Source organism: Eschrichtius robustus, chromosome 10 (assembly GCF_028021215.1).
Source record: "Eschrichtius robustus isolate mEscRob2 chromosome 10, mEscRob2.pri, whole genome shotgun sequence".
In the NCBI taxonomy this organism is placed as follows: domain Eukaryota; kingdom Metazoa; phylum Chordata; class Mammalia; order Artiodactyla; family Eschrichtiidae; genus Eschrichtius; species Eschrichtius robustus.
The window spans coordinates 63,028,631-63,055,120 of NC_090833.1; the positions used below are offsets into that span (position 1 = coordinate 63,028,631).

The 26,490-nt window shown below is 38.2% G+C and overlaps 1 protein-coding gene across 7 annotated transcripts in view; it reads right to left on the minus strand.

The window, feature by feature from the left end:
- Window positions 1–26,490, minus strand: part of MPDZ (multiple PDZ domain crumbs cell polarity complex component) — a 172,666-nt gene that overhangs the window by 6,618 nt on the left and 139,558 nt on the right. For 6 of the 7 annotated variants that reach the window (XM_068553691.1, XM_068553686.1, XM_068553692.1 and 3 more), the window contains 18 exons: window positions 23,636–23,798; window positions 21,651–21,847; window positions 20,446–20,537; window positions 20,150–20,240; window positions 17,922–18,002; window positions 14,886–14,978; window positions 14,722–14,796; window positions 13,387–13,561; window positions 11,041–11,186; window positions 10,231–10,314; window positions 9,833–10,026; window positions 8,211–8,358; window positions 5,558–5,644; window positions 4,574–4,664; window positions 3,657–3,700; window positions 2,714–2,836; window positions 1,346–1,450; window positions 675–787 (listed from right to left, as the gene is read on the minus strand). In XM_068553691.1, coding sequence (XP_068409792.1) covers window positions 675–787; window positions 1,346–1,450; window positions 2,714–2,836; window positions 3,657–3,700; window positions 4,574–4,664; window positions 5,558–5,644; window positions 8,211–8,358; window positions 9,833–10,026; window positions 10,231–10,314; window positions 11,041–11,186; window positions 13,387–13,561; window positions 14,722–14,796; window positions 14,886–14,978; window positions 17,922–18,002; window positions 20,150–20,240; window positions 20,446–20,537; window positions 21,651–21,847; window positions 23,636–23,798 — 2,102 coding nt within the window. The remainder of the gene's footprint in view (window positions 1–674; window positions 788–1,345; window positions 1,451–2,713; window positions 2,837–3,656; window positions 3,701–4,573; window positions 4,665–5,557; window positions 5,645–8,210; window positions 8,359–9,832; window positions 10,027–10,230; window positions 10,315–11,040; window positions 11,187–13,386; window positions 13,562–14,721; window positions 14,797–14,885; window positions 14,979–17,921; window positions 18,003–20,149; window positions 20,241–20,445; window positions 20,538–21,650; window positions 21,848–23,635; window positions 23,799–26,490) is intronic. The other variant, XM_068553687.1, reaches the window with a different exon arrangement.

Genomic DNA, 26,490 nt, shown 5'->3' on the forward strand with positions numbered 1-26,490 from the left:
TGAGTCCATCGCGGGTATTTTGGGGATGCTTAAATTGTCAGTGTGTGCTGTGCTATGTATCTTAAATTTACATAATCTAATGAAATACTACTTAACACCCTATTCTATTACTCATGTATACTACCCTTAACCTAACATATTCATGGCAAGCTCTCATTGTATAAAGCAGCTCCTTCCTTTTCCAGTTTATTTAAAGTGAGAGGCTAAACTGCCAAAGACTATGATGGAATAAGTCATAAACATCAGTATTCCCAAGCTCAGAGACAAAAATAGATGATAAGAAATAGAAAAGCTGCATCAAATTATGTAAAAATTCCAGCATGCTCCTCTCTTCCCCTCTCTCTATATTCTAATTCTTGTGTACTCAAGTTTTGGGTAACTGTGATTTTTTTTTTTTTAATCACAAGTATGATTCAATAAATGATTAGGCAATGTTGGAGTTTTTAAAAGGATAGATTGACCCCCAAGACTAAAATGTTCCCTCAAAAAACTCAGAGATGAAAACGTGGGAACAGTAGTAGCATGCACGCATGTCTGCTTGTCTATCTACCTACCTACCATTCCATAATCGAAGAGTTTAGAAACACTTGGTTTTCATATTTTACACCTCATCTTCCATCATTTCACCTTTATGTGGGTAACAGGGACATACAAACCATAGTATATGAGCTCACCCTAAATCATCGTGAAATATACTGCTTGACGTCAGCCCAGCGAACGAAAGACTAGAGCTGGCGGGCTCCTGCTGATGACCCGTGACCACACTCACATCTCCTCCAGCAACCACCTGTACACAGGAGAAATATAAAGGGAAAAAACACACGCTCATGTGGCTAGGAAGACATCAGTAGTTTTTCTTCAAAAAGAGCACTGGGAATAAAATGTGTATTTTATCATCCACTTAATCATTTCTGTTAACATAAATGCAGGAATTTCATAAGGTCCAGAGGCCTCTTCAACTGACACTAAGAATATTCTACTAATTCAATTCTACCAAGTTCTTTGATGCTTTTCAAACATGGTTTCACATGCAACTGTTTTCTAAAGATCTTTAGAATGTAAGTCACTCAATCACACCACTTAAAATTTCAGCAATTAATCATTTCCTGCCAAGACCATGAATTTTCCCCCTAAGATATAAAGTATGAAATCATCAATGCATCAGGATAAAAAGTGACAGAATGTGTTTCCTATGTACTTTCTTGGAATTCTCAATGTAATCATTTATGTTCAAGGGAAACAGTAAATACAATAATAGGAGATTTAATCATTTTATAGCTTTGACATTAAAGCTCATGTGTCCTCAAGCTACCCACATTCAGAAGAGTTGGGATAAAAATCTTACCCGCATTTCAATGGAGCCAGAGGCATTTTTCAGAAAGTTAACTGCCTGGGTGTGAGTCATCCCCTCAGTGGATGTGCCACAGATAGTGACGATCCTATCCCCAACCTGCGAGGGAGAGAAATAGCCATCTGCTACAACAGCCATGGAGAGTGGGATGATTTCCTTCCCTACCTTCCACACCACATGTATACTACTAATCAGCAATAGAAATAGAACCAAGGAAACGTCCAATTCCAAGCAGCAGCAACCACAAAGAGAAGCTGCAAGCAATGGCTGAGTTCTATCATCTTTGGTGCAATGGGCAGGGGAATCACGCTTCCCTTTTCTTTGTTTCTCCTGGGTAAGACATTACTTCCTATTGAAAGAATACCATATCTGCTATCATTTGGGAACCAGAATTTCTCTGGATATTATTATCATACACATTAGCTGTGACTCTAAGTCAAGGGTTGGCAAACTACGGCTGATAGGCCAAGACTGGCCCACTGTTTATTTTGGTTAATAACATCTGGTTGGAGGACAGACATGATTATCTGGCTGCTTTCACAAGGCAGAGTTGAACAGTTGCAACAGGGACACACATGTATGTCCTGCAAAGCCTAAAATATTCATCTTGTCCTTTACAGAAAAGTTTTCTGACCCCTGTGTTACGCGTACAATCTGTTTTTAAGTGCCAGTCATAAATTTACATAGCAAAGGGAAATAGAACCATTATGATTTAGAGAGTATTTAAATAGTGATTATGGTTTGAGACTATTTTTAAGGCATGAGGCCATATAGATTTTACTTTGTAGAGATTGAGTTACTTTAATGGAATATTCACATGATTTCAGAACTGGGCAGTTAGCATAAATTCTATCATAGTGCTCTACATATGCAAAATCCCTCAATTTTGAAGCAAGCTTTGTATAGTTTCACATTGTAAGTCATGTTTACACTAAACTTTTGCAAAACTGATAAACAAATGCAACATAAATGACAATTTTCAATTTAATAAAGTTAAATCAGCATTTAAACCAAAAAAAACACTTAAAGAAAAAATTTCACTTCATTCTGGCAATACTTTCTGAGAATACCTTCTGTTTTACTTTAACTTCTTCCACAGGGTTTCAAACAAGTAAAAAATATTACGAAATAACTGTAAATCATCCCATTTCATTTACTTGAAAATCTGCATACAACAACAAACTCTCCTCTCTTTTAATTTTCTTCATCTTTTACCCAAAGCAAGCCCTGATGTGGCTGGATAAGCGGATTTAAAAGTTGACAGACATCTCAAACTGCCTGCAACAGCTGGCCAGAGTCAAAGGGTTTATAAAACCTTTTGACAGATTTGCTAGGGCTACCAGGGCTATTAGTAAAACTTACTCTGAGTTTCTGGGTCTGAGCTGCAACTCCATTCGGGTGCATCATTGCAATAAATATAGGAACGTCACCAAGCGGGCTGCCCACACCTCCAGCAATGCTGATCCCCAGTGAGTCAGTGGGTCCCTGCCATTGGACAGACAAGAGTATTTTGGTTAAACTGATATTTTTAATTGCTTTTGGTCTCTTTGGCGCAATATTCTATAGTTAACTTTGATCTTCTAGATGTGAGGGTGGAAAATGATGCCCAAGAAAATTGTATTACTTTATTTGATACAGGTCCTTAATGTGATTTAGAAAAATAAGCATCTGTTCAGGAGATAAAAGAAATCAAAACTAAATGAAAATCATGCTATAGGGAATGAGGAAAATCAAGGAAGCTGATGAAGTGAAAAGGAATCAGAGAGACCCGTGTTCAAAGCCAGAAACCCACACTTACAAACGCTGGGATCTGGAACAAGTCCACTGCTTTCAATGAATCCCTAGATCTTCGCGGACAAAATGGAGATTACCGTGCCTCTCACAAAGGGCTGCAGTGACTATTAAATGAAATGACGATGGTATGAAGTGTCTACAAGTGTGCTCAGCACTTAAATCTGCTTTTATTTTCTCTGTTGTGCATGGCTATCAGAGGAATCTGTTTCAGGAGAATGGGAAATCTCTGTTGAAAGCAAAGGCTAATTTATCCTAATATGAGAAGTGAGAGAGACCCGGCATTATTTTGTGTGGGGCTGGGTTGATACCATTTGTGGCAATAAACAGTATATCAAAAATGATTTTTCAAACAAGGAAATTCCGCAAAGACTACACTGGGCTATTTCCACTGCATATAATACACATTTTATCAGATGGTACTATAAAATAGTAAGGCAGCTAACAGGAAAATACATATGCAGATGCCTTTGGAGTCAACAGAGTTTATATTGTTTCCTCTCTCCCAAGTTACCTTTTTAATTTCAACTGCTCTTAATCCCTGTATTTCAGATGCCACTGTAAATGGGAAAAAGATAAAATATGGTTATTAGTGCATTTTTAATGTCAGTTTAAATTTTAGTTGATGTCTACAGCTAGATGGGACTAAGTGAGGTACCCTAATTTTTTTGGAAAGGGGGTTTCAAAGTTACTAGCACACAGGATTAAATCTGTCTTACAGAGGGACTTCCCAGTTGGAAAAATGCACACACCATCCTATTTCTTCCTTCTTATTTCAAGCATTGCTTATACAACTCCATAATCCACTTTGAATGAGTTAAGGACAGGATGTGCTTTGGATAGAAAGACATGTGCACAGCTGAGAGAAATAAAGTCATGGAAGCACTAAAAAGAATCCATGGACTTAAGTGCCTAAATTTCTAGAATATTAGTTACATTGCAAACAGAGACTGCCATATGGTTAGTTTCTTCCATTTGAACAACTTTCAACCAATGCTCCAAGCCAAAAAACCCTCTGCATCATGATTTCATGTAATTAAAACACAGGAGGATCATATTAATTTTATCAATCAAATTTTTTGCAATCTTCATGGAGAAAGAAAGCTTCACTTAATGGGATCTTCTGATGTATTGGTGTTACATTAAACAGAAAAAGGGAATAAAAATCAAATACAACAATCTGCTTCGCAAGAAAAAGACTGCAGGATCCTGATTCTAATGTTTAGTACACCTCGTAGGGAAAACATCAAATGGGAAATACCGCTATAGGCACTACTTCATGCTCTTCTGAATTTTTGCACCTATACTAGGGTTTGGGATGATTTAGAGGAAAGAGAGCTTCAGAGGTAAAGTAAAACGGGAAAAAAAATCACTGTTGATGGCCAAAATTCAAACCACTAAATCATGCTTAAAATTTCAATCCAATCTTACATGCATTCTTCTTGGAGCTGCTTTCCAGTGACTCAGATGTACTGGATCCCGAAAGTGGAAAAGTGAATGATGACAGGCTCCCTTCACTCATCTACAAATACATAACAGTTGTTTTAGAAAGTTTGGGAAATAATAATACCCGCTAAATACCACTTATTTCAGAATTCTTTTAATGGACTTAGAAATACTTGTTAAGCAACAGTGGCATTTGGTAATTTGAAGGGCAATCAATATAGAGAGTTTCCACTGAGTTTTCTCTTTTTTTTTTCTTTTTAAGGAAGAATTTGTCCAATGACATAAATAAAGGTAAAAGAATGGATGCAATTGATTCCAAACTTCCTAAAATTTTAGTGGATTTTCATAATCTCACCCAAGCTAATCTTCTCTAAATTTAAACAAATGCTGTACATAGATGGGGACTTCAACAACTGCAGAATTAGGGCCAGTCGACAGGAAACAAATGGTAATCATTCAGGGGTGACTAGAGGTCCTTAAGGACAGGCTGATAAAAATGGGCTTCTGTCATCAGAAGGCAAGACAAGAGAGGGGCTTACCAAGAGGCTCCAGCTATCTCACACCATATTTTTATACGTGGTGGTGAGCTTCTACAGTTCAATACTGATTGATCAATGTTTGTTATAAAATACTTTAAACATATATTGTCTTTGTAGGCTTTATATGTATATATTAATCGGTTCACTTTTGAGATTATGGAAAAAGAATCATGTCAGAAAAGAAGAATGCTTGGAACTAAGTTCCTTAGAATGACTCACAAACTACTCAAGAGCTCCATCCACCTTGCTTGCCTGTCCACTCCCATCTCTCGTTCTTCCCTATCACAAAGTCTGCACCTCAGCCGCTCTGCCAAGCTGCCAGGGGGCCAGGCCTGTGTACATGACCCTGGACAGACTCATGGTCAGGGCCATCTGTGAGTTCCTTCTGGCCTATGGACTGCATTGTCCGATGAATCCCACAGCTACCCACCTGGCTGCTCTGAGAAGGTCTCCTCTCCGAATGGAATGGGCCAGCTTTGACTCTTCCAACTTCCAAGGTTACTGTGCCTAGGGAACACTGGGGGGGAAGTTGTTCGATAAAATGTTTAAATAAAATGATACAGTTAGCTTTAGGATTACATTTTACTCTTCAAGGCTGGGTTTTTGAAAGGCATTTTCCTTTTGGAATTTCCACGGGCAAGGATACCTCCAATCCTTTGTGGAAAAAGGCTTTTCTAAAGCATTAAAACTAGTAAAAAAAATTGTAACAACAAGCAGCAGCAGCAACACCCAGTGTCTGTCTTACTGCCTCATGATTTACATGGAGAGCGTGTCTGTCACGGCAAAGAGAAATGGAGAATCAAGCAATTATCTCACGAAACGCACTAATTTAGATAGGCCAAAAGAACTAACTAAGTAACTCAGATCTTAAAAAACAAAACAAAAACAATAAAATAACCACTACCGCAACAATTCATTTTGCCCTCAATAGCAAAGGTACTCAGATAATTGGGTAAGCTCTCTACTGCCTCGCTGTACCTGAATAGATATATTATAATATACAACACTTAAACAAGCCATATTGCTGTAAACACAAAACGAGAATTGAAGACAATTTCCCTGTGGTCCTTTACGAATAAATCATAGGCATGCAAGAAATGCTATACGGTCTACTGTGAAAGCAGCACAATGAGGTGTTTGAGAACTCAGGCTTTTGGAGTCAGATACACTGGTTTAAATCCAGACTATGTGATTTACTAGCTGGGTGAACTTAGCAGATGTTTACCTTGATAAGTCTTTTACTCTGCATTTTAAAAACAGAGACCATTACAGGTTGTTGTGATAAAATAATCCATGCACAATTCTTATCAAAGTGTCGAGCACAAAGCAGTATCGTCAATTGTATGGCTTCCAGTTTTCTATTATTACAAACAACACTGCAATGAACCTTATTACGTGAAGTTTTTTTGTGTATTGAGGATTCTGCAAGATGTTTAAATGAAGAAATAACAAGTCAAAACAACAACAAGCAGCAGCTGGAGGTACAAATAGCAAAGCTATATAAATATTTAAGGCTCTCATTATATACTGCCAAACTGGGTTTTTAAATGGTGATTTAACTGGTTCTAAAATTATTTAGGTTATTTTACGGATGTCTCCTTCTCTATCTTTGAGAGGTATCTATCTTACAGAGTTAACTATCATTGTTAATTTATCTCCTAAGGGAAGCTACTTCTCCTTAAAGAATTCTAATTATTTTTTGAAAATTGATAACTCTAAGAAGAAATGATAGACTTTAAGTGTGCTTTATTAATAACTAAATTTATATGTATATACCAGATCCTATGCAAACCACAGAGGTTTATAACAAGATGCTCACTTGAAAATCACTCCATGAAGCTAAGCTTAGCCACTGAAGAGGCTCCCACTAGCATCTGAGAACTCTGACATTTCTCCTGCTGTCAGACACTGTCATGAAGTTATGTGCCCATGTTACTGAACATGTGCCACATGACATGGATACCGATGGCGATCGATTTTTAATCAACACTGAACTACACTTCAGGTCATAAAAACACATGTTAGGTAAAGGAAAACAATGAGATAAACACTGTTTTATGTACTTGTAGGAACACAAACCCCCCTCTGGAAACTGGAATATTCCCTGATAGGAAATATGTCTAAACTTCCACGAGTTGTATTTTTAAGTGACTATTCTATATTTTCCATTTTTAAAATGAGACTGGCTCTGCCTTTCCAATCAGAAAATGATTCTTCATGGAGAGTTTACTCCATGGAGGAAAGAGATTTCACAATGTAAAATGTACTTAAGACTAGCAATGATACCTTGGGATGGAGGCATTATAATTATTGAAACAACAACAATAATAACTGTTGAAGGTACTGCCCGGTAAATCTGCATTACATTGTCTTCATTTCATAAGTATGACCCATCCAACTATGATTTTAAATGTCAAACTTTAAATAGTTCAATAGTTTTGAATCAGAATAAGATATGAACCAAACATTCTCTTCTGTCATTCAAAAAGGATAAAATCTTTCTTCCACATTCCTCATGTCTGGGAAAATATAAAGATGTGCAATTTAGTGCGCCCAGTAAGGGGTTAAGGAAGGGGCTGGGACAGGGCAGTCCAGAAAGCATGACTTCCAGAGGTGCCCTTCTTGCCTCCTATGATCTTCCGCCTTTCTGCTGAGTCCCTTTTCAAAGAGCACCCGTGCCAGGGAGGAGATTCTTCCCTTAGGCCAGAGGTCATAAGAATAAATCCAAATATAAATATGGGGGGGGCAGGGGAGAACCGAGGTTAAGACTTTTTTTCTCCTTTGTGGCCTGAATATGTGTTTTTCTTTCAAGAAAAGAGCCACACAGTAATCACTTTGTGATAAAAGATTTACTAAGAACACAGATACTCAGTTCATAATTCTTACTACTGCTAAATATATAATAATATAATAAACAGCTGATTGTAAGTTTGTTATTTAGAGATTGATCACTGAAGTAGGGTGTCTAATGTATAAATATGTCTTATTTGAGAGAACATATTAGATAAATACTTGTTTGAATGTGGCCGCTCCTCCCTCTCTTACACTATTACACATGACCATTTGTGGCGCTGGATTTCTACCTTTAGCAGAGCTGCGACGGCTTCCTGGGTGGCGTGATGGACGTCTTCTCCGTTCACCATTAGTATCTGGTCTCCCTGCATCAGCCTTCCGTCAGCATCTGCAATTCCTCCTTTCACAATGTCGGACACGAATACTCCAGTATCATTTCTGCAAACGTAAAGTTCTGAATGTCAACATTATTATTTTTTCCCAACTGTAATGCAATGCTTATTTAATGAAAGGCTAACATTTTACAACTGGAAATTTTACTTCTATTTTTATGACTTTAGAAGTTTTATTGTTTTCAGCAACACTGGTGCAACTATGAGAATTATTTTTTGTAATAAATAGTATCTTATGTCTTTACAATATTTCATAGATTGAACATATATTTCATAAGCATATTTATTCAACAGTTCTACACTGTGAGTAGAAGTGGCTATTATACTCATTTTATGAGTCACAGTTACTAAATGGCAAAAACAGGACTTAAGAGTCAGTCACTGGGAGCCAAATCTATTGTTCTTTCTACACCATAATGAAGCCTTGAATGGATATTGACCTGTGCCTACATAAATATGTTGCTATTATCACCAGTGCCATTAACGTTACTGAAAATAAATAATGGATATGTATCTCAAACTAAAACCATTTGTTACTCAAAATTAAGTACCATTGCTGGGACGTCTCTTCTTTTAAATCATTACAGGTCTAACTTTCATACAAGATAGGTTTATGCAAAATGAACAAATATTCAACTTATTTCAATCTTCCTTTCATAAAAGTATAAATAACTAAAGGACTTCTTGTTGAGATACAAAGATAACTCTTAGTAGAAACATTTAGCAAAAGTTGAATTGTATCACTTGTTCTTGCCAAGGTCATGACCTCAAACAAGCCCTTTCACCATCTGATACTCTGCTTTCCCATCTTAAGAATAAAGGTGTTGGAACTTACTGGATTATATATTTTTTAATATTAACTATACATACATATTTAAATAAATGAGGTACTTAATTTATGTATATTCACCAATCTACTACCCTGGCCTCTTAATTTACACTTTCTATTCCCTTCTGATGGTGTGCTCTTGTTCATGCTGATCCTTCTCCCTAGAATATCCTCGCCCACTTCTGTCAGACCAACTCTCACCTCTCATTTTTGGCTTCATCTCTGGCACCTCTTTATGTTTTCCTAATCTACTTCCCTTAAATAAGGTCATGCAGTCGGTCCCTTTCTCCTTTGCTTCCATGGATCCCCCACAATGCATTTCTGTCTCTCATCAACAGAGTCCTTTGTTGCAAGAATGTATTTAATGCTCATTTACCAAACAGAGTTTTTTGAAGTCAGGATCCATGTCTTATTTAACTCTGTTCCCCAGAACCTAATGTATCTCCTGGCACCCAGCAGGTACTCAAAAATACCAAATGGCTTTTTGTCTAGTACCTTCAAAATCCCCCAAAATACTGACTAAAAAATTTCAGCACCAATGTCTTCTGATGTTCCACTACTGCATGGGCTGAAATAGCTACCTACAGAACACTAGCAGTTGAGAAAGATTCTACTACTGCTAGTACTCTTTAAAGGAATTTAAATTCAATCGTTTCCAAGAGGTCATTGCATTCGCCCTGATCAGTCATACCTTTTACCAACAATACTCAACCCCAAGCCTTTGCCCGGCTTCTTCTGCAGCTCGATGGTGAGGGTGTCGTACACATCCTCCTCTTTGTACGGGGCCTCATCTCTGTAGAGCGTCAGGCGCACCCTTTGTGGTGTTTGTCTCAGCACATTTATTGCTTCATCATGTGTGGCCTTTCTCAAGTCAATTCCATTCACCTGTACAGAAACGGGACGCAGGGGGTGAGGAACCAGGTGAGTTGAGTAAAAGGAAAAAAGATAGGGAGAAGGGAGAGAGGGGGAGGGAAAGAGGGGGGAAGAGGAAGGGAAGGAGGGAGGGAAAAAGAAATAAGCAAAGACCATCCTCCCCAGAGTAGCCTTTTCTTCGTTAGTTGTAAAGGTCAAATGCACAGCATTCTGTACCTCTAAAATCTGATCTCCAGCCCAGAGTCTTCCGTCTTTACATGCTGCTCCTTCTTCGTAAACTTCATGGATAATAATGGCACCCTAAGGGCACAAAGAAAACACACCCATGCTTTACACCATTCTCCCTAGGGAGGGTGAGCAGAAATGGAGTCAAAGCACATTTCACTTTTAGAGACAGTGGTAAGCGTTACACACTCACTGCATCCGTATGTGAGTCACATATCAAAACTGAAAGAAAAGCATAAGAAGGCAATTTTTGCTAAAAGGCTCAAAGAAGCTTATATTTCTTTCACATGATAGGGAAGTTTAAAGAAAAAAATTATAAAATATATAAATCACCCACACACGCATATATAATAGGTAATACATCACATCATCACCTTTCCTATCCACAAGTGGAATGAATGGATTTTAAAAGCATTTTTGACATTTAGAAATTTTTATCTATAAATTATCCAAATTTTCAGATTTTTCTCAATATGGGTCTAACCCAAGAGCATCCAGTCAGTAAAAAGAAAATTAAAATATGGCAAGAACTAATAAACTAACAGAAATATTTTGAATCTAAAGGTCACAATCAGAAGTATAAAGAAATATTATTAAGTCGGTGTTGGCTTACTCAAAATAAAAATCCCAGTACGCAGCTGAGTATCTGCCCTATACATTAAAATAACAATGAATGATACATTTTCCTAAGCCTTTGTATTTCCTTTAATAAAACTGATGGAAATTGCCCTGACAGTAATCTCTCAGGGCTCACTGAAGAGGCTGCCTGTGTCTTTGGAGCATCTCGGGCTGTGTCCTCACCAGAAGTGTGTCAGACCCCCCAACGATGCTCAGGCCCAGCCCTGTCCGCCCTTTGGAAATCTCAATTGTTGTTTCACAGCCTGGGATGATGGGGCAGGTTGCAGGATCAGAAGCAAAGATTGCTGGTGTTGATGACCTGCTTGTACCTAAAAATAAGTTAAAAGTGAAATGAAATACAAACAAAAATTGATTAGAAGGCATATACATCAAACTCACCACACTGGGTGCCTTTGGGGGATGGAGCAGAAACATGGGCCCAAGTTGGAGACAAAGAAGACTATATAATTCCACCTTAATCTTTTAGTTACATTTAAAACTATCCAACAAATGATTAAATCGTCATTGTTAATTTAGGGTGGTGGGTACAAAATTACCTGTGATATTATTTTATGCAGTATTCTGTATTTTTTTTAATTACTGGAGGTAACGGGTAAAAGGAATGAGAACAGAGAGTTGAACTGAACCTCTAGTTCCACTTTGAGAGTCTACGTTTCATGGGACCCAAACAAACTTCTTATGAAATTATGATTTGTAAAACTCAGAACTGAGATATGTGGTGGAGACCTAACTCACATTCAGGGAAGACGACAAAACACAAAGGACATCAGTAACTCTGGTCATGGTGCCTGCCATTCAGGGCTTTTTAGGTTTTTGATTTGGTTTTCCTTTTCATCCTATCTTAGAGCATCTCTACTTATGTAATCAAATCTGAGCATACAAGCAACTGGATTTAATATCTGAGTTTATATGACACCAAGTGAGACCCACTTGCAGTTTCTTTCCTTGTGTCGATGTTTTATGAACTCGGATATTAAATCCTGGTGCATAAATGCTCAGAATTAAATAAATAAGATTAGATTATGAAAAAATAAGGAGAATATAATTTTATACTTTGTTTTATGAGAGTCTTCACATCATATGGTTTGTGATATACCAAAAAGCATAGAGCAAATGTCATATTTTGGGAAAGCCAGGATACTTGACAGATTAGCTTTAGAAAAAATGCTCTCTTTCTAGGAATCAGAGGGAGACTATTTTCTTGCTCCTGAAATGGTAAGAACAGGTGTAAGATATTTTCTTTTCTGTTATGTTTCCATTTAGCATTTTATATTTTTATAGACAATGCTATTTAGGGATCTACTTAAAAATGAAAAATGAAAAAAATTCCATATTTTTTTTAACATTTTAGTGCATTAGTCTTTCTAAATAAAGGATTGCTTTCATCAGATATTTATTACTTTAAGACTTTTTAGACAACAAGGTCCAACTGTATATAGCATAGGGAACTACATTCAATGTACTGGGACAAACCATAATGGAAACGAATATAAAAAAGAATATGTGTGTGTGTGCGTGTGTGCGCGTGTGTGTGTGTGTGTGTGTGTGTGTGTGTGTGTGTGTGTGTCTGTGTGTAGCTGAGTCAGCAGAAATTAACACAATATTGTAAATCAACTATACTTCAATAAAAAAAAAGATTTTTTAACCAACTATATTACAATGTTTTAAACTGCTGCTTCCTTAAAAACCTGTTCAAAAGAACTGAATGTTTCAGTCTGGAGGCCAAAAGAGATTTTTTTCCCCAGTTGCAGAAAAAAGCAATGTTTTTTAAGTACTTTTTTTTTCAATGCTACAAAGCTTGAAATTTATTCTTTTGTTAAACGCCAGTGTAATTTTTCTCAAAAAAGTAACTCAAAGGAATAATTTGCCTCAATATACTAGACTGGCATTTTAATGATACACGAAAGTTTCATTCCATGCTCTACATACAACTACTTTGACAGTTATCTACTACTTACACTCAAAGGATACAACTCACATCAACTACATATATGTGCATTTTTAAGAGTCTGATGTAGCACCAGGCAATGTTGATTTCACACCAGTGAAGTGGTATCACTGTATCCATTTTAAAATGAGAATACTGAGTCTTTGGGAAGTTAAATTACTTGTTCAGTAGTATAAAAAAAGGAATGTACAAAATGGTGTATCTAATGTATTAGTAAGATACCTGGAATCACAGATAGCCTTAGCAGAAGATCCTTGGAGAGCAAAGAGTACCAGTCCCTTGTCTTAGAAATGAGCAAGCAGAGGCCCAGAGTGGCTGGATGGGTTTCCCAAGGCTCTACAGATGGTTAATGTACAGCAGGCAGATCCCCTGCCTCATAGCCCAGTGCTCTTGCTTCAGGAGCCCCTCTCTTTATACCATCCCTTCACCAACAGGCTGCCTGACTACGGCCTCTCAAGCAGTGGGCTACGTACAGGCAGGCGGCTCCCAAACAGGGACCCGATACTGAGCCTGAAATGCGTCACACATGCAGGACTAGCAGGAGACCAGCCCTTACTTACTTCGGATGGGCTCTGGTTCCGGGGAGCCAGACGGTGGGACCATCAGAGACTGGGGGCTGCTCTTTTTTTCTCCATTGGCTGTACCAGCTGCTGAAGCAACAGCCTGGGAATCTGGATTCTCAGCACGAATGGTCAGTTTCACTGTTGTCTTCGCTGTCTTCAAAAGGCTAATAAACTGGCAGGGTGTTGGTTTAGAGGGGAAATAAAATTTACAGGCAAATTAGTAGACTTATATTTCCACTATTATAGCTGGAATCTAGAACCATCTATGGTTGAGAGAAGAGTCAGAGGCAAATTCTTTCCCTGTCAGGACTTCAGTGGTCAAGAAAGAATGGTTGCAGTTTCCTTTCTAGTTTCTCCAATTCCCTGATATTGATTAAGGCCACAGTTAATTTCTACTGTAAGTCTAGTTCTGACCATATTCTTCATTATATAGGTAACGGGCTTTCAACTTTTTACATTTCTAATTAATACTGCCCAGTTCTCTGCATTGTTACAACCTTTGAAGACATATGGGGTGCTTTACCCACTTCTGATTCTACAGAGAATGTGAAGCAGCTTACACAAACATTTTTAATAATATGGAAACACTTAGGTTAAAAGCAACGTAAGGAACACTATGCAACAGAAGAATCAAGCCAAATGGAAAGTTAGAACATACACATGTGAGTTAAAGGATCAAACCCATACAATTATTACAACTGAATTTAAAAATGGTTTAAGCATCTTGCTGGCCAATGTAGAAATGGAAACATTGGCACTCCAAATCTCAAGAAAAATAGGGTTTTTTTCCTAGCAGTTATGAAAGGCCTCAAGTGAGACTCGTAGTAAGTACAGTATTAACATCACTTTTGAGGAGGAAGAAAACTCAGGCACAAATAACTGTTTAACCCCAATAAAAGTTATACATTTAATGGTTGAGTTTTAAAATCTGTCTATAAAGCAATATACATAGTGAATATTTTATAGGAGCAAACATCCATTAAAAAACATTCCTTTAGTTTTAATACTAAGTTGACCTTTGTTTAGAAGTTCCAAGTTTTCCTAAGGAAAAACTGAAATGATATTTATCAAAAATGCTGACTGAACCCTGAATTTATCAGGTAACAAAAAATACCTTAACATCACCTTAATTGGAAAAGAGAAAGTAGAAATTAAATAAGTTCCAAAGAATCTCTTCTCTTCCTTGCAGATATCTGTCTAATACAGCTACACCGCTCTGATTCCCTATGACTGACCACACACACACACACACACACACACACACACACACACACGTTTAGCCATGCCCAAGGATGAGTTTATGGTATCATCTGCTTTCTTTTGGAAAAGTACCTTTTCAACAGGATAGCCAACAACTACTTCGTCATCTACAGCCAAGATCTGATCTCCAACTTTGAGCCGTCCATCCTAGATGGAAACATGGAAGATTTTGAGTGAATTTACAGAAAAAATTCCCTCCCCACCACTTTCTGAGAGTGAGAAGGGGGAAGCCTCACCCTGGCTGCTGCCCCGTGCTCTGTTAGACTCTTTATGATGACCCCGCTGAGTGTATCTTCTTCACTGATGGCAATGCCCAAACCCCCCTGATCCTAGAGAAGCAAGAACAGAAACACTCAGAAAACGTGAAACAGATTAAATTTATCCAAATGGAAAGGTATGTGACCGAAACTTCTGAACACTGTCTTCTTACCCAAGGGCTAGAAAATAAATTAAAACTGTTCTAAAATCCACTATTAGAAATCTCTTCTTTTCTTAAGCAAACTTTCAATTATTTTAATGGGATTAAATTCTCCTCCATCAAATAAATAGTCAAATGTTTTCACTCCTCCCATATGTCCACTATCTCTAGTATCTTTAGCATATATATCCAGTAACATATCTCTAGTAACTCTAACAAAATATCCAGAGAACTAAAACGTATTCAACAATTTAATGACTGTACAACGTCTGAGAATTTAGCTCTGTGTAACTGGCTAACTAAGTGATTCAACACCAAAGTCTCCTCCTTCTTCGTCTTTCTGGCCTACAGCTTAGAGATAACCGCTAACACTGGCCCCTTCATCCCTTTCTGCTGTCCTTCCTCCTTTAGCAGACAGACTGCCATGACTGCTCATGCGCTGTCCTTTCTGGGGCTGAATACCCAGACTGGTTACTTCAAATACTCGTGTTCTGATGTGGTGCAGAGTGAAAATTCTCTCAACTCTGAACCCAAAGACGTGCACTGAAAATCTGCCAAAGCTAGAAGAGCTACACCTACTTCTGTCTATATTTTCCACACTTTTTTTTATGAAAACCAAGTGTTCCATAACATTGGGTTTTACCTTTTCTTAACGTTTACGTGAACAAAATTACCATAGGGTTTTACACATTTCATTCTGGTTAGAGCTAGCAACCTTTCTCATTATAGTTTGCACCTAGGGAGATGGAAAGCAAAAGAGAGAAAAGGGAATCTCGCCATGGTTTCTCTGAAATGTATACATGAGAGCCAAGGTTGCCACCAGACATTTAAGATCACGACAGTGAGATAAGGCTTCACCATCATTTTAAAGATTATCAACACTGTGGCTTTGCAATGGTGATTAATGCTTGACGACTTTCCGACTGTCACTGAGCCTCCTCTCTGCCACTGCTCTTTTCACGTGTATAATACAGAGAAAATCACACACTTTCAGGGAAAGCAGAGCTCAGCTGTAATTTCCTTTCTGGCTAGCTCTAGAAATTTGGATAGGTTACCTAACATCTCTTAACCTCAATTTTCTTATCTCCAAAAAAAGGGAAAATAATTCTTGCCAACTACAAGTTTGCTGTGAGGATCAAGTGCAGTAAGAAAAGGCTTAAAAGCCTGACACACTATGCACAAGTGTTGTTATCACACACACATTCCTTCTACTTATAACTCTACAGGATATAATCAAACTGACTTCAGATAAAGTGTCTAAACTTGCCAGCATTTTGAAACCCCGAACTCTGATCTAGGGGTCAAAGAATCAGGCACAGTGAATAGGAAGGTCAATGTGCTACGAGACTGACAAGTCTCAATGCTGATGCCAAATGTAAAAAACTGAGCTACCCTCTATTTGGGACACTCCACACCAATGCTCTTTCCTACTACCACAAATAAATATTCGTTTGAATAAGTAATACTCTATATCTACCATGACTGTATGTACTCAATTCCGAGATTTGATTCTATTACTGTCTATTCACTTAACTGTAGTCAGAAAAGTACTTTACTAAGTACAGAGGGCATTTGCTGGTTGTTTACCTAACATCCATTCTCGGTGTACTCCTTTATACAAACTCAGAGACTTCCATTAGAATATCCAGTCCCCTCTCCCCGTGCTGCCTCAAACGACTCTCTCTTAAATGGCAATAGAATGAGGGATTCTTGAATGGAAGTGTATGGACTTCCTGATGGAAAAAGCTTTAATAACTTCTTTTCCCTCTACCCACAACACAAACTGCCCACGATGACTTTTCTTAAACATATAAGACCAGAGCAATCCATTTTTGTAGAGTTATTTATTTTTTAAAAAAGAAATCAAACCAAGAAGAGTCACAGTATTTTTTTCCACGAAATGCTTAACAAAATCTGATCACATGCCAGGCTTTATGCCCACCACTTTATAAACAACTCACTTAATCTTTATAATTACAATATTATCAGAGGTAATACTATCATCTCCAATTTATAGGTAAGAAAATGGAGGCAAAGCAAGAGCACACCATGTGTGAAGTCTGGACCTGATGAAACAAAGATTCAATCCAGACAGACTGGCCTCTGCTGCCCTGGCTGCCTTGGAGCTGGGGAGTCGCAGAGGAAGCACCCCTTTCTGCTGCAGCATTTCATGTTCCATCCCTCTATCCCACCACCCTACCTCCTCCCTTCTTCTCCTCTTCCCTGAGCATGTCACTACTCTTTCTGCTTCTACTCTGTTCATCCACTGCCCACCTGCATTCCAGCATGAGCCTGCAGCACTTGAGAACACTGATAGGTTTCTGTTCAACAAACCACTTCTTTAAAGTGGTCACTTGAACCTAAGGCTCAGATCTTTGCAAAAGCAAATACCTCAAGGATGCCTATCGGTGAGATTTCTAGTTATTTGAGCTTTCGGTTTCACGAAGGACAAAGACTATAACTTCCGTTTCTTTATTCTTTTTATTTCCTCCATAGCAGGTCCTTGGTAAATAAATCAAAGGAGAGATCACTAAATGTCATACCTTGGGATAATCATAAAGGCAGGAAGAGCTGGGTCCCTGCCCGAGTATCAATTAGCACAGTGGTTCTCAAACTTTAGCGCACACTGGCATCATAGAGAAGGCTTATTACTACAACACAAGATGCGGGCGCACCCCCCAAAGCTACTCATTCAGGAGGTCAGGGTGGGCCCACACAGCTGGAGTTCTAACAAGCTCTCAGGTGATGCTGATGCTGATGCGGCTGGTCTGGAGCCCAGTTTTGAGAACCAGTGAATTAAAACACCAGTGTCAAGGCAGTCACATCATTTCACTCCAATTCAAAGCAGATTTACCTTGGGAAGCTCCAGATGCTGCACGCTTGGAAACGAACTGAGGTCCACAGCTGCATCGGAAGTAGTAACGCTCGGTTCAGCCTGACAGAGGGAAAGAAATGACAAAATAGGCAACTGAGTGTTATGCAGTTTTTGTTTGTTTAAATACAGGGGCTACTTAATCAAAATCATTTCATACGCTGTAATTCCTTATTACTATTTTATTATTTCATGACATTCGTGAACATTGTATTCTCTTTAAAATACGAATGAGGTGTGATTAGACGGCAATTATTATGGAGCACAAAGACACAAGGTGCTCCTCAAGACTGCCTGGGTTTACTCCACAGTGCTATCTAACAACAGCCCAGCTCCAAATGGTGCAAGCGCTGAAACACAGAACACCAGCAGAGGCACCATTCACTATGCTTTACCGTGCTAGTCCTCAAGTGCATTTAGGAGCTATTAAATGTTCTACCTGAAAATTATTAAAATCCATTTTCTTAAGGGACATATTTGGTACAATTCATATGAAAATAAAATTTTCTCCCTTATAATCTTGAAAAACCACTTGACTCAGTTCACCATTATGATCAGTGAGTTAGTTCACCAGCATGAGACAATGATTGCTGTATCTTCTGTACAGAAAAACCCAATGTACAGATATTAATTTAGGGAAGAGCGTTTCCATTTCTATGCCTTTTCCCACTGAGAGTTATCATGGTTCCTCTAATTTTAAGCTTTTCACTCTCTCCTATCTCCTTTTACTCATTCTAAACATGTATCCAATGCATCTCCAAATCAAAACAAAACTCCCACCAAAACCTCAATCTTTTGACACCCTCTAGCCACTGCCTCGTCTTTCCTAATTTCTTACCCATCGTTTGCTTTCTCAAAACCACTAATAATCTCCTAATTGGGAAATCCAAAGAACTCTATTCACGTTCTCACTGGAGCTCCCTGCAGTATTCAAGGCTGTGGAATATACCCTTTCTCAATGGGGCTCTCCTCAGCTGCTGTGCAACATGCCCGCCTGGTTCTTCTTCATCTCTGACCTCTGTTTGTCAGCCTTCCTCCTTACTGCTGATATTACACATTCCTGACCTGGGCCCTCTTCTTCTCTGAATGTTCTCCATAGGCCAGAGCCTCAGCTCCCACGGCTCCCAAGTCGGCATCTATGGGGATTCATCTCTAAACTCTACATCAGCCGTCTCCATGGACACTCCTACCAGGCTTTCCAACAGTCACTTCATTCTTAAGCTGCCTCAGAGAGAATGTTCTCTATTTTTTTTTTTTTTTTTTTTTACAAATATCTGCTTCTCTTTTTTATTTTAGTGAAAGTTAGCCATCTATCGAGTCACTAAGTCAGATATCTGGAAGCCTCATACCTCTTGTCTTGTTTCACTCACCAGTTTATTCTCAGCCCAAAACACAGAACCTATTACAAGGCAGATACTCAACAAATATTTGTTGGATAAACAGATTCTCAACCAGTCATTTTTCCTCACTGAGTATATTTAGTTAGGGATGAAGTAATGTCAATTTGGGTCCTAAATATCTGACATAACCACTTCTTCTTCTCTCTCTCTTTTTTTTTTTTTTGCATTCGTTCAGGCCCTCATTATCTATCCCCTGAACTACTCCAATAATGTTCCTACTCCCTTTAACTTAACTTCTCTGCCCTGCAACCTGTGATTTTTCTCTGCACCATTTCCAGGGAAGTTTTTAAAAATATAATTTTCATTCTTTGAATTTGCAAAGACATGGGCTCAAAGACAAAGTCTGCACCATGATCCCCATGATCCGACCCTACCCATTCCCTGCCTCCCACTGTTAGTAACGCTCTGCAGTCATCAATTCTCTTCATTTGCCAGAGCCTCCAGGCCATTCCTCAATCCATGTGCTCTGCCTGCAATGTTTATGGCCCCCAAGTCATCTACTTCCAATATACACTTCATGTGTAACCTCCCCTATGAAGTCTTACTCTCGCTTTCCCTACAGAGGTAAAACTGTCAACTCCTTTTCTACCTTCATTATTCCCTTTGCTACTAGACTCTACTAGTAGCCTTCATGTAAGCGGTGTGCTTATTTACATGAGTGTTTCTTATACTAGGGTATAAACATCTTGGGTGCCAAGGCTATGACTTACTTATCTTTTATATCCCTGCAAGAGTTCTATAATTGTTAGCTGAATTAATAAGTGGTGTATCAAGCAAATCTTCTCAGAAAAACAAACATAAGCTACATACCTCCTTATTTTGAAGATTCTCTGAGGTAGCAGGCAAAGGTTCCACTGTATGCCCAGGACATACGGCCATCTGACTCACTGCATCTTTACTTCTAAAGGAAAAAAGCACTGACCTATCATATCATGAGCATTCATATGATTTTCATTCTTTAGCTTGAAGACTCAGATTATTAGAGAAAATTCTGGGACCTGGAACTACAACACTCACACATTTATATATGTTTTATTTTCATTCAAAAGAATTCAGAATTGAAAGGCAAAGGAAAAATATTTAATAAACCAGAAAAAAATGCTCACCTTATAAAAATTATTTTTACTTTAGAAGGGGCACATTTGATGATCGATGAAGCATTCTGATGACTTCTTCCATATAAAATTTGACCATTGATCTATGAGAAATAAATATCATTAATTGAACCTAGAATTTTAATTTCACAAATTTTGATCATCCTATCTAATGAAAAGCACATTTGTTTCTCCTTTTAAAATATTATATATATTTTTCTTCCTAGAACATGAACCTGACTTTGATGGTGAGAAAAGAAAAGCTCGTGTTTAAAGCCAACATTAAAATAACATGCATGTAGTCTGATCTCCATGGACTAAAGAGGCACCACTTGGACTGACTATAGGACAGTATTCAGGCAGGCGACAAGCTTCTAGAGTGCTTTGTACCAAGCAAGGGCTCTGTGGAAGCACCTGTGACCCGCACAGATCATCCTGGGAAGGCCCTGACTGTCATAGCTCCTAATTAATCTCAAAACTCAAGGCCTGGGAATAGGCCACTGGGGAGAAGCAGTGCCAGGGGATTCAGGGTTTAGGCAGCAGAATGTGCTTAAGCAGCACAGTACCTAATGGAAACTGCCAATCATCCTGTCATTTAGCCACTGCTGACTGAGCCTTCCTAGCCAACAGGGAAACACACGAGGCATGGTTCAAGCAGCGTAAAGACACATGGATCCCAGCCTACAGGAGGCGAGGACGAACAAATCAAGCAAACACAATTCTAACACTGTAAAGTATGGTCCACAGTTTATTTTGCTTGGCGGGCTGAATTACTGTGTTTGTTATTTAGCCTCAAATCTGACCCCGCCACACCCCACCCCCATCACGTCTACCATTAGGGATTCAACTCCTAGAAGGTTCAGTGGATCAGTCTCATTACCAGGGCATGATTGGCCATTTGGTTTTTTCAAAAGCTCCTAATAAAAATGCAGCACACAAAAAAATGTTTTTGAAATGCGATCTTTATTACTGTCTTGGGGCAAAAATTGTTTCTGGTGCTATATAGTCACAACCTTTTAATGGAAATTAATGGGAACAAGGGCTGTAGTTAGTAGAGATTTGGTCTAGAGCCAAATTTGCTGCAATGTATCTATTTTATTAGAGAAGCGGTAGTTTCCTCAGTCACCGTATGAGACCCGGGTGGATTTTCCGGAAACTAATGGTTCCATTGCACCAATTCAGCGAGAGTAAATTCAGTGTTTTCCACAAGAACTTACCTCTAGAAGCTCATCTGCAATCTGCAATCGACCATCTTTCCCAGCTGCTCCATTTGGATCAATCCCCACTATAAAAACACTCATCCTGGACCGGTCTTTGTTCCCAGCAAGACTCAGACCCAAACCACTACGACCCTTCTCCAGTTCAATCATATGTAGCTCGCCTGTTAGGGTTCCATAACGCTCTCTGATATTTTCTACACACAACAAGAACAAAAAACCCACAGATAGTAAGAGCTAATTCACAGCCAAATGCTTTACTACGGAAGGTTATTTAGAATGGCATCATAAGGGCATTATTTGTACCAAAATGTAATCCTTGGCAGTTAAGAAAACGCTAAATAGACTGGCGGCCTGGGCGTCAAGACTGGTTTCCTGGAGCACCCAAACTTTGAGGAATTTCTCTGCATCCAGGGTGCAGAGTACAGTATCTGATTAATCAGTTCACCTGGGGTGATCAGGCCCAAAGAAGTGATCCACATTAACAAACTCTCAAAAGACTGTGATTAAAACAGAAAGTTACTTTATCATTTGCAGAGAACAGAACATCCAGAGGACTTGTCTTTACTGGTCAGTGGAAGCTTTTCTCCCACAGGAAAATCTACATGGCATGTCACATCATGTTGGATGGTGCTCGGTACAAAGATCCAGAATAAAGGGGATGGGTTTTCTTATTGCACAGAGCCATCAGGCCACACACACTGATGTACCTGCTGTCATTAAATGAGACCTTTCATACCTCACATCCCACATGTTCAAGAGGTAGAGTTTATTCTTTGATCTGAGAGGGCAAGGCCACAGGTAGATGCCCCAGGCCCAGATGAACAACCAGCCAGTGGCCAACACTGATCACCAGGCACGTGAGTGAGCCATCCTGGAGGTCCAGCCCAGCTGAGCCCAGCCAACCACAGCACCTTGACAGATTAATAATAACTTGTTTTCTTAAGCCATTAAGTTTTGGGGTGGCCTGTGACATGGCAATATATGAACATTCCATTTGATGTTTTCCTCAGAGTACATTCTGGCCACCTTGATGGATTAGCAAAACATTCTAATTTCATTAGAAATACACTGAGAAAACTGCAAACTTTAAAAATCATTTCTTAGAAAACGTTACCATTTGGCTAATGTCATGCATTCTATATTGATTCTTAACTGCATCAATTTCATAAACTGCCATTTCCTGATTCCTTCTTGAATCTAGCAGCACAAATTTTGTACTCTGTACTTCCTAAAAGCACATACCATAGCATTCTTAAAAGAAATACTTACATTTTTAAATGAAACTTTTTAAAGCACTGACACATAACTTTGAGCTTAATGTTTAATATTTCCCTGTAAAATGGCTTATTTCCTTAGGAAACGGAGACACACCCATGATCCTAATAACAGCTGCCTTTGAATGCTTCCTATGCATCATTATGGCTCCTCAAACATTATCTAATTCACTGTTAGCAACAGGGAATGTAGGAACTGAATTTTAAAAAGGGGGATACCACCAGGCTAAAACTTAGAGGCAGTTAAACAACTTCCCAAATGTCTCAAGTTTTTATCTCAACAATTATACTATGTTACCATCTTAGTACAGAAAATACCTAAAATCAAGGCTGTTCTACCAGCAACCACAAATAGATTTTACAGTGAGGAATGAGGCCTAAAGGGGGGTGACGACTTGTTTGAGACCAAGAGATGGCTCATCCAGTACAGCTTCTGAGAGAGTGCCCTGTCCTTTTTAACGCTCATACAAATGGCAAAGTGGGCTTGAACAGGGATGCAGATTTAAAAAAAGGAAGAACGTGATTTCATGCCTCAGGAATGTGTGCTGTATTCAAGTATAACGAACAGCAGTTCTTTCCACACAAAACTGCAGCATGTATAACTGAAGGTGAAACGTACTTATTCATCCAGGACATAAGCCTTGAGAAACCCAGAGCTACTTTAATTTAACCTCTTGTAAGTCAATGCATTTCAGAAAGACAACTTACTCCAGCTGTAACCAAACTCATCCTCTTTGTCCACATCTGCTGAGATTTCACTTGCCGATGACTGTGCACGGTCCTCGCTCATTTCTGCAAATGCTGGAGGAGGGGGTGGAGGCACACCGCACAGCGGAGCCTTTTCTGGCTCGGATTCTGACTGACTGGGAGCCTGTGGGAACAAGAAGAATGCAGTGGGTATGCAGTCTAAGGAAGGAAAACTCAACGAAAAGAAATAAGTCTGCAATGTCAAAAAAAAAAAAAAAGAGTAGCTTTAAAATATCTCACATATTAAATAATGGGAAATATACATATATAAAAAATGGTAGAAAGGATTCAGGTAAGGTTTAAATACACTCAACAAAATAGTATGTTCACAGCACAATCCATTAAATGGTTATATGGTATTTTAAGGTGAAGAATTAAAGGCTTAAATAACTTAAGATGAAAAGGTGTACAAACTTCCTTTTTTGGAAAAAATATTCTCATTCGAAAGTTATCTGGGCAAGATTTTGGGTGTCTAGAAGAGGCTTCCAAGAAACTAGAAAAAAATTAACAAAGTTAATCATACAATCAAGCAAAGCAGTTCAAAGCTTGTTAGTGAGAATATATATAAAGAATTTTTTATTTCTACCTGAATCCTCTCTCAAAATGACTTGTAACAAATTCATGAAAATGAGCATTGCACATGCAGGGTTCATCTACCACGGAGACAGTTTGTTAGCAAAGAGCACAAAAATTCACATCTCGGGGGGCTGGTTTTAAGGGACAAAACCACCAGTCCCTTACCAATGTAGCCCTAAAGGAAAATGGGAAAACAGGGTTGAATAGTTCATACAAACCCAAAGTTTGGCTGGTATATTTGCTGTCACTTAGGGCTACAAGTCTTATTTCAAAAAAAAAAAAAAAAAAAGGACTTGGTATCATCAGGTTCTTTTTTTCTTTAATTGAAACACAGTTGATCAAATTTTTATATTATAGATTATCAAGCAGAATATTACTGTTAGAAAGGCCCTTAAGTCATTTTATTCATTTACTCCTTTTGCAGATTAATAACCCAAGGCTGTGAGATGTGAAAGATTTTGTTTAGAATCACCCAGTGAAACTAGACTTCTTTTTGATTAATTCTTAACCTAATCCAATGCACTTTCCATTATATCATGTTGTCTCCTCCAATTTCTACAGTAAGACAGAGAGTACCTAACTCAAGGGTCAGAGATACCCAGCTAAAGTTCCAACATTGCGGTCAGGCTGTCCCTGATGCCTTAAACATACATTTTTCCTTCCTTCTTTGTTTCACCTTTTTTTTTTCCTATATAAAAATTCCTCTGATATACCTCATTTTGTTTTATATGTGTATATCTGGAAAAAGATTGTGACTAAGAAATATTTCTTAGAGAACACACTAAATGACAGGCATATACAAATACTTAAGAATAATTAGTGTCAAGAATCAAAATATACCTGAAAATGAAACTATAGGGCACTGAATGTGATCTTTCTTTGATGATTCAGAAAACACTTCGGATGCTAAGCTACCCCAAAAATGATCCTGGCAAACATGAATTACTATTTTTCTGGCAAAGCACAGGTGAGCTGATTGATGGACACTTAGAGGCAACAGATTTTCAAGTCACAGAATCTGCTGCATTAAAATGTTTGGTTTACATACCATTGGCCAAACAGACAAAAATTACTAGTGGAAACAGAATCCTTGTCATCCTTCCAAGTGTTGTGCTATAAAACACTCAAATTAGCAATGTACAAATAAATATGAACAAACAAATAAAAAACTTCATTTGATCCAATGGAGGTTCATTAAACATACTAGGGTAGGAAGGAACATGTAATTTAGAATTTTTCTGGTTAAAAGTTTTTTAAAAATTTACCTCTCTAACAATGGAATATGTGAGAAAGCATGAATTAAGCCCATTTCATTTTTAAAAAGTAGAACAAAATCTAATACAAACTTGCCATAATTTTAATAAATTTATGGATGCATATTTTATAGATCTTACTCTCTGCATAACTTTTCTGAGCTGCTATTTTCCTTAAAAACAAACAAACAAAACCTGCTTGTCTAAAAACTATTCAGGATCTTACTTAGGCAGAACATTTTCGCACTGTGAGTGAACTCAAATGGTGCCCTAACATAACTGATTAATCATAAAGCCAATACAAGCCTACATTTACTAAAGGGGCAATTAGGTGTTCTATTTTATTATCCCTGATACTCTCATTCTTACTGAGATCATGTAAGTTAGCTTGCTGTTGAAACTTCTTAAAATTTACCAGTAAAAATACAACTCTTTAACAAAGACCATTTAGCCTTCATGGGCAAAAACGCAAAGTGTACTTGAAATCACTCCATGCCATGTATGCACACAAGTATAACGTACACACACAGCACACTGTAACACACCCACTTACTTGTGAAAATTTCACACTAAGACAAACCTTAAATGGTGTGGGAGCAAAAGGGTTAGTTGGGGAACAACGGAAGAGAACTCTACTTGAATTCTGTAATGCCTACAGTAACAGAAAACATATTCCTTCAGATATAGCATCTTTGGTTATCCATATTACAATAACATGAAAAATCCAATGAATATTCATAAAATGCTTCCTGAAAAAAATTAACAGCTTTCTTCCTTTCGCGATCAAATTATAGTATACAAGTTCTTGTAAGTTTTTGTTTCAATTTTGGATTTATAATTTCATCAGAATATGAGAATATCCAAGTATAGATTTACAAATGTTGAAACAGTTCCATGTTTCCTCATAAGGCATTTACACGGACATACTTTATGAATATTCAACAAACTCCTGCATATACACAATTATGTATGGAGTGATTAACTAAC